This window comes from Strix aluco, chromosome 12 (assembly GCF_031877795.1).
Source record: "Strix aluco isolate bStrAlu1 chromosome 12, bStrAlu1.hap1, whole genome shotgun sequence".
In the NCBI taxonomy this organism is placed as follows: domain Eukaryota; kingdom Metazoa; phylum Chordata; class Aves; order Strigiformes; family Strigidae; genus Strix; species Strix aluco.
In genome coordinates, this window is record NC_133942.1 from 22613625 (window position 1) to 22625942 (window position 12318).

The 12318-nt window shown below is 43.4% G+C and overlaps 2 protein-coding genes across 2 annotated transcripts; one reads left to right on the plus strand and one right to left on the minus strand.

Annotated features, from left to right (window-relative positions):
• Positions 1–239: 239 nt before the first annotated feature.
• On the minus strand, positions 240–3946 carry LOC141928882 (CDC42 small effector protein 2-B-like). The gene is made up of 3 exons (XM_074837703.1): positions 3871–3946; positions 3347–3448; positions 240–2806 (listed from the first exon to the last, which is right to left on the minus strand). The coding sequence occupies exons 1-3, from the start codon at positions 3922–3924 to the stop codon at positions 2732–2734; spliced, it is 231 nt and encodes a 76-aa protein (XP_074693804.1). The 5' UTR covers positions 3925–3946; the 3' UTR covers positions 240–2731.
• Positions 3947–8994: 5048 nt separating this feature from the next.
• Positions 8995–12119, plus strand: LOC141928809 (nicotinamide riboside kinase 2-like). The gene is made up of 8 exons (XM_074837547.1): positions 8995–9304; positions 9545–9635; positions 10097–10142; positions 10284–10470; positions 10707–10778; positions 11441–11547; positions 11764–11855; positions 11961–12119. Exons 1-8 carry the CDS (start codon positions 9279–9281, stop codon positions 11964–11966), a joined length of 627 nt encoding a protein of 208 aa, XP_074693648.1. The 5' UTR covers positions 8995–9278; the 3' UTR covers positions 11967–12119.
• Positions 12120–12318: the final 199 nt, after the last annotated feature.

Here is a 12318-nt window from a genome sequence, read left to right on the forward strand (position 1 = left end):
CTTGCTGTATTTTATTTCAGTCGAGCTCAAAAAATATCAAACAAACCAGCCAACCCCACAATGCAGTAATAGCTTGCACAGAGCAGACAGAAAAGACTTGATGTAAAATTGTGCTCTCTAGTGGAGAAATTCGATTTTGTGCAATAAAAGTTCAGACCATGCTGATCCATCCACTTGCCCAACAGGTTTTCAGTGCAGAGAAAATATCAAGATTTTCCACAATATGAAAAGAGTGCACGTGCCTTGTTCAACAGATTTATTATAACCAAGATGGGCTTATACTGAGTTACATGACAGATTACAGCTAGATAAGGTGGTTAAACAGACAACAAAAAAATACCTAAGACATGCTTTTACGTTTGTTTAGAATTTAAAAGTAATTGCACCCTTAATGCAATAGCAAAACATTTCCTTTTAATGATGTGAGACTTTAATATGGTCCTATATATACTATATAGTCTGATGAAAATAGGTTAGTTTTACACCAGATAGTGCTACTTGGTTTACACAATGAAAATTAGGATTTTTCTATAAATAGGGATTTAATAACAAAATCCTCTGTTGATATATTTTTAGAGAGAAGAACTGACATGACCACCAATTCCTTTACTTCCAGTTGTGCATACAACACTAACCTTAAACATACTGAATGGGTCTTCAGGAAATACTAAACTCCTGTTCAATTTGTTTTCTTACAGTGTTAAAATACAACCCATTTTCTTCACGACAGCTGCCTACCACTATTTTTTATGGGCAGGTATGGACCAATGAATGCACAAACTCAATTTAATAGCAGATGAATTAGAATCCATTCTTTAAAACAACTTGGCCAATTTATGCTTCCTCAACAGGATTTAGCTTCTTTGAACTCTGTATCTTAATGAGGCTGTTAGAATAAATCTGAAGTTAGAAGACAGAAATATGAAAGACTTTAAAAAGCTAAATGTATAGCTAACTCATGCTAATTTTAAAATATATTAAAATTTGGCGTGCATTCTAATTCAAGAGTAAGGATCTAGCAAGACATGGAAATTAGATTTCTCCTATGTGGTTGCAGAATGCTGTGATCAGCTGTTGACTGCTACAGAAAGTAACAGTCTCTCTTCCTCTTTGGCCCTTAAAGATGAAAGGGGGGGGGAGGTTTTTTTGAACACATACAGAAACACAGAGCTACGTTTCATGTTTTAAGCTCCCTAGTATACTCAGAAAAGGCAGCCTAACAATTCAGCAGAGCCAGCAGTCTAGATTTAAGAAGTATCACAAGTATCACAAGCCACAGAATTGTACAAGTTAGAAGATTTGCCAGCTAGATGTTTCTTTTAAGTGGAAAAAAGTTCATAACTGATCTTATGCCTAGAGCAAGGAGAGAGTTCCACTGACTTCCAGCATAACCAGTGCTGATACAGCAGCAATTTCCATGCTTGTATTTAGTTAATCCCATGACAGCAAGTAGATTTCCTAAATTTCTGCACTGGTAGTCCTTCAGAATTTTGAGTCAGTGATTGAATAAAAGAAAAACCTAGCTCTACCTCAGCAGTTTTGTCATATCACTCAATAGAAAGATGAATAAGAACTAAGTAATAAAATGTAGTTTGGGTATGGCTAAATATTTATGGCTATTTCTTTAAATATTTATGAAGTGCTGGAACTCTGCAAGACACTGTTTCCATTTAATATTCTCCTGCAAGTTTTCACTATATTCTTTAAATTTCTGTCCTTCACATGGCTATATCACTGAAACCATACTTTTATTTAAGCCATATGCAAGAAAAAAATCAGTTAATCTTAAAAAAAAAAAGTCTCAAAATTAGGAAGCCAGAAAGACAAGCAAGATATCCCTTGAAGTCCTGTGTAGCTACTGCTACAGACAGGTAATAGAGAGAGCGATCTTAAATACATTTAGTTTAAAACTCAATAGTAGTCATGCAAAATTAACACACAGTTCTGAGCATATTGTAGCACCACTTGAAATTAACTGGTACATATTATTAGCTCTGTTGTGGTAATACCTGTCAGTCCCACTAGTGCACGTATGGAAAGGAGGCAGCCCAGTAATTGCGAGAAATGTCTTTTTCTAAGCTTCATTCAAGAGTGGGTATGTTTGCAAAACCTCCAGTTTTAGCTACGAAAGCGTTATCACAGCAATGCAGAAGTTTCACTAGGTTTTGCAGACTCAGCTAACTATATCATGTTAGAGTTCAATCATCAAAAGACATTAAAAAAACCCGAAGTACAGCTTAGTAGAGTTATGCATTAGGTTGTAAGCCATCTAAAAAACAGGTCCGAAGTTTTATTACAGGCTACAAAATCCTACTTAGCAATTCAGTTTAGCCCATGTAAGAAATGCAAACATGTGATATCTTCCAATTAAATCAACTTCTGCATTTCTTGAGAGGAGAAAAAGACAGAGCTTAAAACCCCAGACACTTCATACTGACTTCCAGTCTCATCCTACAAGTCAACTTTGTGAGGTTTTTGGGACACAGCTAGGAGATTATCCACAGTGACAAATTACAGTTGCTACTAAAACACTGCCGTGACAGACCATTTTAAGGATAATTTACAATAACTCCTTCAGAAGCTATTGTGCTAAGAACACCAACACTTGCACTGACCTATTTATAATTCAAGTGGTCTCTCTACTCCATGATAAAGACGTTTTAGAGAATATGAAAGCACAGTCCAGGGGGTCCTCATGAGACAGAGCAGACGTCAGCCTCCTCTCAGTTTCCTATATCTCAACAGTTGCAGAAGTGCCATTTGTGTAGCCACCTTTAGACTTCATGTGGTCCTGAATTGATACAGCCTAGGAAAAAAGTTTATTAGAACACACATCTCAAAGTCCGGTTGGCAGAGCAATTACTAAAAGCATCGATTTGAAGAGGCAGGTGAGCCATACGTTTACAGTGCTGGGTCCCAACACTAGTAAGGAGAAATAACAACTGAACCCAGGATCATTAAAGACTATTTTAAGTCAGTGCATGAGATGAGTCTTGCTATGCAAGATCCACTTATTGTTACATCCCTCACCCTGGCACAGCTTTGACTTCAAGCTGATGTGTTACCTGGACCTAGTATCAAGTGCATCCACAGAATCCTTATCCAAAAGGTTCTTATCATATGTAAGATACTGGGAAAATGAGCACTTCTTGTTGGATGTATCTTCCACAGTATCTTATGTTTACAAACTAAAGGATAGTTCTGTTCTGATGATATTCTACCGATGAAAAAAAAAAAAAAAAAGTCAGATTTTTCTCTCTTTTACAATTATCTAGTATTTTATTAGCTACCTGCTCTACAGGTTACCGAGTAGAGATTTCTGCTTATCCAAGAGTTGCACACTTACTGATGAATAGTCACTACTCATCTCTCTTGCCCCAATGTGCGCAGTGTGTACAAAGTTCATTGGTTCTCCTATCATATTGCGGTCCAGTCTCCGACGCCTCTTCTACAAGAAAGAAGGTATCTTAAGTCTCTAGTCAGAAAACATGAGCAGCTTTCAGACAGAAACAAGCAGCTGAAATAAAAAAAAGACAGTCAGTACTGACCCCTAATGACACCTCATGGCAACCAGGCTGAAGTTTCAAGACTGTTTGCAGTAAGAGAGGGTCAAAGCCACTTTTATTACCGCTAATTGAATTTTAGCAAAAACTTTAATGTTGGAAAGTCAGGGCCTGAGAACTGCAGTCATATGACCAAAGTTTCTAGCAAAACACACATAATTTAAACACAGTTTAACAGGTCTGGTTTTAGCTTTTGCATTACTTAGCCCAAAGTAATCAAAACAACATGACAATGGAAGCATTTTCCACATAACTGAAAGACAAAATTTCAGATCTGATAAAGGATGGCAGTTGTGCATCTACCTACCGGCTGGGGCTGTTCACCATTGCACCAATTAAAACAAACCAGGAATTCAGTCATTATATTTTTCAGTAGGTAATAAGGTCTTAAGTGCGATGAAGACCAATATGCAGCTCCTAAAGTGAGTTTAGGAAGGAAGCGCTTGTGCAGAGTCACTGGTAAAGATCACAGAAAGCATCTGATGAGTACACCTGCAAAGAGATTACTACTTAAATTTATACTAAAATGTATCAAAGTCTTATAACAGTTAATGAGAAATAGACACTTCAGAGGACTAAAACAAGACTGTAAAATTCTTAAAACATACTTGGACAGAAAAGTAGCATCAATTTAAAATTAGTATGTTCACATCTGAAATTGGGGTTAAGAACTCTGCACATTTACTCACAGATAGTAGTCTAAGTTTCGGTTTCTTTACAGAAACATAATAAAAGCAATGCTAGAATTAATTCAGGTCCTGTTTAACAGTCTGTGATCTGGTTGTAAGCAGAGCTAGCCAATACTTACGAACTATTTAGTATTTTGTAAGAAAGTAGCTTTGAAGCACAACAGATTAAATGCTTAACATTCACAAACTGATGCAAAATAAAGATTCCTTCTTACATCTGATATAGTTACTCTTCTCAGACATAGAAAAAGCTCACCGTAGAATATTCTACAACTCCAAAAAGCCCTTAAAAGAGAAAAAAAGAGCTGTGTATAACAGCAACAGAAACTGTTCATCAGAGAGCTTCACAGAATGTAAAACTATTAACACAGCACCCCTGAACTGGAGACACAATCAGGAAACTCACTGACTTTAAGTGCCCTGAAGCTACAATAAAAACCAAGTTTTTATTGGTTACCGACTTTTTTTAAAAATATCTTCCTTCAAATCAAACCCAGGGTTATAGAGTAATCTTTCCCATAAACTTTTTAATACGCCAGATCATTAAAACAATATTGTAACATGTTAATTTATAAAAAGGTTGGGTTTTTTAAAAAAAAGCTTACAGTTTAACAGAAGTTACAGCTTCATTAATTCTATCTTTCTGAAGCCCCACTGAAGTCTTTACAACCAAACAGCATAAGCCAACCCCTTCACAGGCATTTCTTACATAGTCCCACAATTATGTAATTAGCACATCTATTCCCTTCACCTTTGTGGTTTTCTTACACTTCATCACTTCTTACACTTCAAGCAGATTTTTTTAAATTTCTGCCATTTATCTTTCAAAGTGTTTGTGATGTTTGTCTCTTAGCTTTAGGTGGCCTATATGATACATTATTGCAGAATGTGTCACATATTATTCCATTTTATCCTGGGTGGTTTTAATACAACTCATTATCTGGCTCAATTATCATTTTTCACTTCACACTGTTAACAGTCTTTATCACCACTAATGCCTTGTTTGGTTAGAGCAAAGAAGGGACAGTGGCCCACAAGCAGAAGCCAAAGCTTTTGCCTACACATTAGTTGCAAATTTTTGGAGTTTATTTCATGTTAAGGAGACTGTATCAAAGCTAAGATTTTCTTCAAAATCATAAAGTGTGTCACTGTACACTAATACCTATTTTGACAGCAGACTGAGACGAGCATCAAATTAGATAAACATCCCCACCCCAAAATAACGGCTGAACGCCTGCTCTCCTCCCTCCTGCTGTACCCCCCAGAATTTGACCACCTACTTCCGTGGGGCTCCTTGTGTACCTGGGTGTTACCTGCTGCTCCTGGGGAGTCCCAGCGCAATGGTACGTCCTCATTCAAGCACTGGCACACAGCCAGCTCCTGTCTTGGCAACTCCGGCGTGTTTACAGTTCATATTCCTGGGTTATAATTAATCCTGATTGCTAAACAAGAATGCTTCACTGTGATCCCATACCCTGCGACGGTTCCTTCGCTCTGTGAAGTGCTGCAGACGTCTGTTGTACACTTCACGCTTACCTACAGGTGTCAGAAAAGCAGAACAGAAACCAAAAATAGCAGCCTAGTTTGGCGTCAGATTTATGCAGCCGTGCAGTTTTCTCAGCACTATCCATACAGCCTGTGGCTCACTTCCACCCCTGCGGCAGCTCTGCAGGTGTCCTCCTGGCACACAGCAGCACTGGATGTCTTCCTGTTGTGTTTTACAACAGAACTCTTCTTTTCCTCTGCATGAGTCAGAGTATCATCCTCCAGGACAGGAATGTCTGTGCTGGGGCATGGGACACCACCTTCCTCCCACAGACTCAAGGTTTCCACACTAACTGGGAGAATTTTAAAAACATCTTAATGTGTTCAGGCTCACCCAGGACTAATAAAAGCCAATAAGAATCCCCAAACTGAGGAGAAAACAACATTTTGTCACTGTTGGCACACAGACCAGAATTGGACAATATCCTGTTGTTCTTTCTCTCTATTTTTCACCACAGCAGCAGTATCATCAAGGAGAGAGAGAGACAAAGGGCCAGGGAAATGGCTAGCACGCGCAGACACAGATGTTGAATGCGAGGGGCAGGATGCACAGCCATTCTGGAGCCCGTAGCCTTAAAGTGCCCAAGAGCTTTATGAATGTTTGGATACACTTTACTGAGCATAACATTCAATTTGTTCTACCATTACTGCATATTAAAAAGTATTCAAAATATTCTTGTGTTTTACTTACAAAATATCAGTTCTATGTAAAGTGGAAAACGTTTGCCTGAATCAAAATAAAAGAAGTCTCCCTTCCCATAGACATGAGAGATACATGGTAATCCTGATAAATAACATCACTAAACATATCTATTCCTCACAATTGGCCTTGAGACTCGAGGTCTGACCGTGACAAATCCTTGACCCCGAGCTGTTAGTGAAAGACAACGAGTGTAAAGTTAGCACATATTATCTATCACACATCAGACATAGGCTACCATCATCCTGCCTCAACCAAGTTGTTAAATTGTGATAACTTCTGAGTCCAGTTGTCATTATTTTCACTCCAGCTCTGTCAGTACTGAACTGGTGAGAGAAGCATATTTCAGCCTAATTGCCCTTCTAAAAACCACTGTGCTTCTAGTCTGTTCATTATCCTTACTTTGCTCATTTGATATTTACATCGTGTTAAAATCCAAACAGTTGTATGTTTACATATTGGAATGGCAAGCTATGGTAAAATACAGTATTTGTAGATCAAAAACTAGTTTTGAGCATGAAACCTGAAGAGTGCATCTTGCTTGGTGAAAGGTGAAGAGTAAAAACCAGTGAATTACCAAGACTTTGGAAGAACCTTGGAGTCGAACAGCTGAAATCCTGCTGTAGAGCGAGCTCAACTGCTTAGAAGTAGCATCCTGATTTTACTAGTATGTGTACAGATCACAAATTTAGTTTGAGATGTAGTCCTCAAACTACATAATAAAATTATTTTGTAGTATGATTATAGATGGGCATTCTGCCATCTTGAAGCTTCACAGAAAGCTGACAATAGGGTTTAACCTGAGACCTCCATTAATCTAGGTGTGTTGGTATTGTTGTAGTGTTATCTAAGGAATTTGGGTGTAGTCTCTGAGATTTTAAACTTCTCCTTTTAAAAGCGTAGACACACATTTAAAAAAAGAAAACAAACCAAACCCAAAAAAAACCCCCAAGACAGCTCCTCTATTTCAAAGTGGAAATGAGTTTAGTCACAAAATGAAATAAATGCATTTTTAACAAACTGTTTCCCCTCAAAAAAGAAGAAAAGTCAAGAGAGCAAATTATGTGTTCTGTTTGGAAGCTTAAAAGTAACTGTGAGAGAAATCAACTGAGATTTGCCTGAAGTCTTACCAGAAGAAAATTAGTAAAAATCACGGAAAGATGAGAAGCAAGCTGAATAGTTGGCAACGCACCAACCACTGCTATTGTAAACATGCTGAACTGAGTTACTAGCTTGTAAATTATGGAATTTAATGTTACTAAAAATAAACTCAGATTAAATTAAAAAAAGAAGGCAGTGATTGTAAATTTTATTTCTTCATAGAAGGGAAAAAGCCTTAACAAGAAGAGGTAAAGTCCCTCAGGCACAGCAGTTCCCAGTCCCACGGAGTCCAAGCACTGTCAGGCCACAGCCAAGGGACAAACACAACCGCCGAGGAGATGTGTGTGCTCCTCCTGTGAAAGGGGCAGGGCAGCGCCCTTTTGAGACCTGGGGGATTCTAAAGACAAACCCTCCATACTAAGTTTCCCAGACAAATTTGTATATGCCTGTTAAAGCCCCCTAATTTCATGGCCTAAGGACACATTTTGACCTTGAACGCAGAAGATGCTTGCGCGACTGCTGGCGCATTTTACTCCGGAAAACTGCAGGGGTCACCCTGCCACTGAGCGAACCTCATCGCTCGCAGGATTCCCCCAACTCTTCCCACTCTGAGCAGCCCTGCCTCACCGAGTCACGCCACAGGGGAGGCGATGCCCGGATGGCGCGGCCCGGGGCCTATTCCCGCTCCGCCGTGGCCCTGAGGGCAGCCGCAGCAGGACGGCGGCGTTCGCCCGGCCGCCCGCCGCCAGCGGGGCGAGGCGCTGGGAGCGATCGCAGCGTCTCAGTACCGAAAACCGGGCCGGTATCTGGAGCGGGGTGCTAAGAGCCCCCTGGGGCCTTTCGGATGGTCGCATTAACGGCTCAGTACGGTGACCAACGGCCTCACCGTAACGGGGCTCAGAGCACAGTCCGGCGGGGGCTGCCCGCCGCCAGGCGCCGCACCCCGCCCCGAGCGGTCCCTGCCGCCGGAGCCGTGAGAATGGCCCCTGGGCGGAGCCGGCAGCACCACCGACACCTGCTCCGCCCTCCCCCGGCGCACCCCCGCTCAGCGGCCCCGCGCTACCGTCGCGCAGGAGCCCGGCGGCTCCGAGCCCCCCACGGCGGCGGGGCCCACCCTCACAAGGCCTGAGGGGTGCGCGCGGGCCGCAGCGCGCCCACACCGCGCTGCCGTCACCAGGCCCCGCCCCGGGGCGTGACGCTGCTGCTATTGGCGCACTGCCCTCCCCCAGCGCGACGGCCAATCAGCGCCGCCGGATGGCCGCGCCGTAACCCTACCGGGCGTGAGTGAACGCGCTTCACCCAATAGCCGCGAGGCGTCCGCGTTGCGCGCTCTCCATTGGCTGCGGCGGCCGTAGCAGCCGCCCAATGGGCGCGCAGGAGCGTGAGGGGAAGCCCGATGCAGGGGGTGTCGGCCTCCCTTTGCGGAGCGCTCTGGTGCGGCGCGGACCAGCTCTGCTGCTGCTCCCTCCTTCTCCGACCATGGCGTTGCCCGGCAGTTGACGTTAGGTCTCTCCCCCTTCTACCTTCTCCTCTTTCTCCGGTCCCTCTCTTCCCCCCTTTCCCGGGTCCCGGCTCAGGCACGTAGGCGGCCGGTACCGGAGACACCGGGTCCCCGTCCCCACCCCCCGCACCCTCAGGAACAGGCTGTAGGAGCCGGGCCGGGCGGCTGCCGGACGCGCCATGAACATCATCATCGGCATCGGCGGGTGAGAGCCGCGGGCCGGGCCGGGGGGAGAAGGCGGCCGCTGGGGTACCGGGCCGGACCGAGGCGCGGCCCGGGCGCGCATCCTGCCCCCACCCGGCCCTCCTCGTGCCGCTGCCGCAGTGGCGCGAGCGCGGCGGACGCGGGGCGGGGGGGGGGGGGGCGAAAGGCGGGGCGGGACCCGGCGCCGCGCGCGCCCGTGCCGCGCGGCGCTTCCCGACGGCTGGGGGCTCTCTCGCCGCAGGGTCACCAACGGCGGCAAGACCACCCTTACCCGCAAGCTGATGCAGGCCCTGCCCAACTGCAGCGTGGTGCACCAGGATGACTTCTTCAAGGTGAGGCGGGCGCCTGCCAGCCCGGCCGCCCCTCTGCAGGCCGGGGGGGGGGGAGGGGGGCGAGGGGTGACCCCCGCGTGCTTCCGCCGCTGACGCCCCGCCCGCGCTTCCCCAGCTCCCATAGGCTTCCCCGTACAGTCTGCGGCGGCTCCTCCGCGCTGCTTAGCTGGGTTGACTGTGCGGCTGGGGGATAAGCCTACGCTGTAACATGTCCCGATGCCTTTCCATTTTTCCTGGAGTGCTATGTGGTGTGTTTGTGTTGGTGGGAAGATAGAGGAGCAGGCTGTGTTATCTTAGTCTTGTTACTACCGCTTTTTATCTGCATGAAAAGAAACCTGGTGGAGGGTTAAGATTCCTCTTTGTAGCTTCAGGGTTTGAATCTTGGATCTTGCTTTGAAAGGGGTATCAAGGTTCCCAGTAGCTGTGCTGACCAAGCAGTTTTTTTCTTATCACTGTTTCAGCCCCAAGATGAAATAGAAGTTGAAGATGGGTTTAAACAGTATGATGGTAAGGCTTTGCTACAGTGTTGTCAAAGTGTAACTCAAAAACTTGAATTATTTTGATCCTTTCTGTGCACTTTTTTGTACTGACTCTATTACTAGATGATACTTAATTACTGCTTAATGATAGCTGTCTGTTTTGTCTTAGTGATTAGTGCATTAGATATGGAAGCTATGATGAGTACCATAAACGCTTGGATAAAAAACCCAGTCAAGTTTGAACGTTCCCATGGGATCAACAACACACTGGATGCCCAAATCTTACAAGATAAGGAGGGAGAAGATGAAACAATCCACATTCTTATTGTTGAAGGCTTCCTACTTTACACCTACAGGTAAACAAGTGTGACTTCCATCTGTTCTGATTTTTACATGATTTTACATGACAGGCAAACCTCCAAGGGACTAAAAAGACCTGTTCTAAACCAGGAGTCAGCAGCTAGTACTGACTGCTGGTGAGCTTAAGTGTCCCAAGTCTGAAGATAGCTCCAGATACAGGAAATGGATATTTTACCTTTCCATTTCTTGCTATTAATCAGTCTAGCTGTAACCAAACATGTATCTTTTTCAGGCCACTGATTGATGTATTCCACCATCGATACTTTCTTTCCATCCCATATGAAGAGTGTAAAAGGAGAAGGAGGCAAGTCCATCTTTCCAAGTTCCTTTGCTAGCCCAATAACATCTTACTCCATTCAAGATGTTGTTTGTCTAAAGCTTTTAGATAAGAAGGGATAAACACTAATCTAGCTGTTGTGGTAGAGGCCTGTAGCTTCCTTTCCCAAACCAACCCAAAAGCTTCCTACTGAAACTGGTGTATGTGATACTAATGCTCAGTTTCAGCACAGATCTTTGAAGAGGCTTTCTCCCCTTCTTGTTTTACAGTAATATGGTTCCCAGGTTTTGAACTATCCTGGAGTTTTATATTTGGCTGTGGTGTTGTACACGTACACTGCTCTTAATGTAAATGAAATGTTAAAAGTTATGTTTCAGAGGGAGAAGCAGACAGCCATTTTACCCAAGTTCTGCTGAAGCTCTAAGAGAAGGCTGTTCATCAATGTTAAGATCAGTCTGTTGTGGGAATTCTTTTTGCATCTTGGGCACTTTAGACCTGCACATCAAATTCCAACTTTTTTGGGTATCTTTATGCTTGCAGCTTATACTAAATACTGACTTCTGATAAGCTCAGAAACTGCACTGGAGGCAACAGGCTCAGGCTAGTGTGTAGAAAAATGGCATGAATTATTTGTCATTTCCCTAAACTGTAATTAGGCTACTCTTGAATAACAATGTCTTAATTTATAGTTCAAGAAATTACACTGTACCAGATCCACCTGGATTGTTTGATGGCCACGTTTGGCCTATGTATGTAAAGCACAGGAAGATAATGGAAGACCTTGGAGTTGATGTGGGTAAGTCTTTAATGACAAAAGCACTTCTGAAAGATTGTTTGATGAGTGCTTTTCAAACCTGGGATATACATACTGGTTAAGTGCATGAGAGGAGTTGAAGCAGGTGGATGGAGTGTATTTCTTTGATACCAGTCAAGTGCATGCCCTTTAAATTAGGATCTGTCAGGCTTACACAAACATTCAGTTATAGCTCGTATTTCACTTTCTTACTTTAAGTGCATTTGAATGGAACGAAATCAAAGGAGGAGCTGTTTAATGATGTGTATGGACAGATCCAGAATAAGATTGAAGAGTTACTTAACATGCAGGTACATGTTCATGCTTATAGCCATTAAAAGGGTTGCCTTTGAGTTGCAATGTTGAAAAAGCATGAAACTAACTTGAAATGTGTTCATGTGTATCTTTCTGTTTAGAAATAAGCTGCTGCTGTTGATTCTTGTGACTGAAGACGATTCCTGTTTGTTCCATGCTGTCTGCCTGACTGCCACTAAAGTTCCAGCTTCTGTGAAGACTCTCAACTCTTAAATTTGACTTTGTTCATATGGTCATAATTAAAAAGCACTTCCCCCTTGTCTGTCATCTTAATTTGTGCTTCAGGCTAGTATGTGGCCTCAGACGATCTCAGTCTTCTCCCAGTCTCTATTAGGAATTCTTTTCACTGTGCTCTTAACCTGTGAGCACAAAATGATAGCAGAACTGATGTGAAGTGGCACAACTCTCCTAGGAGAGGGTGTGTATGTGTATACATACACATGTACTGCTTTGAGTTCT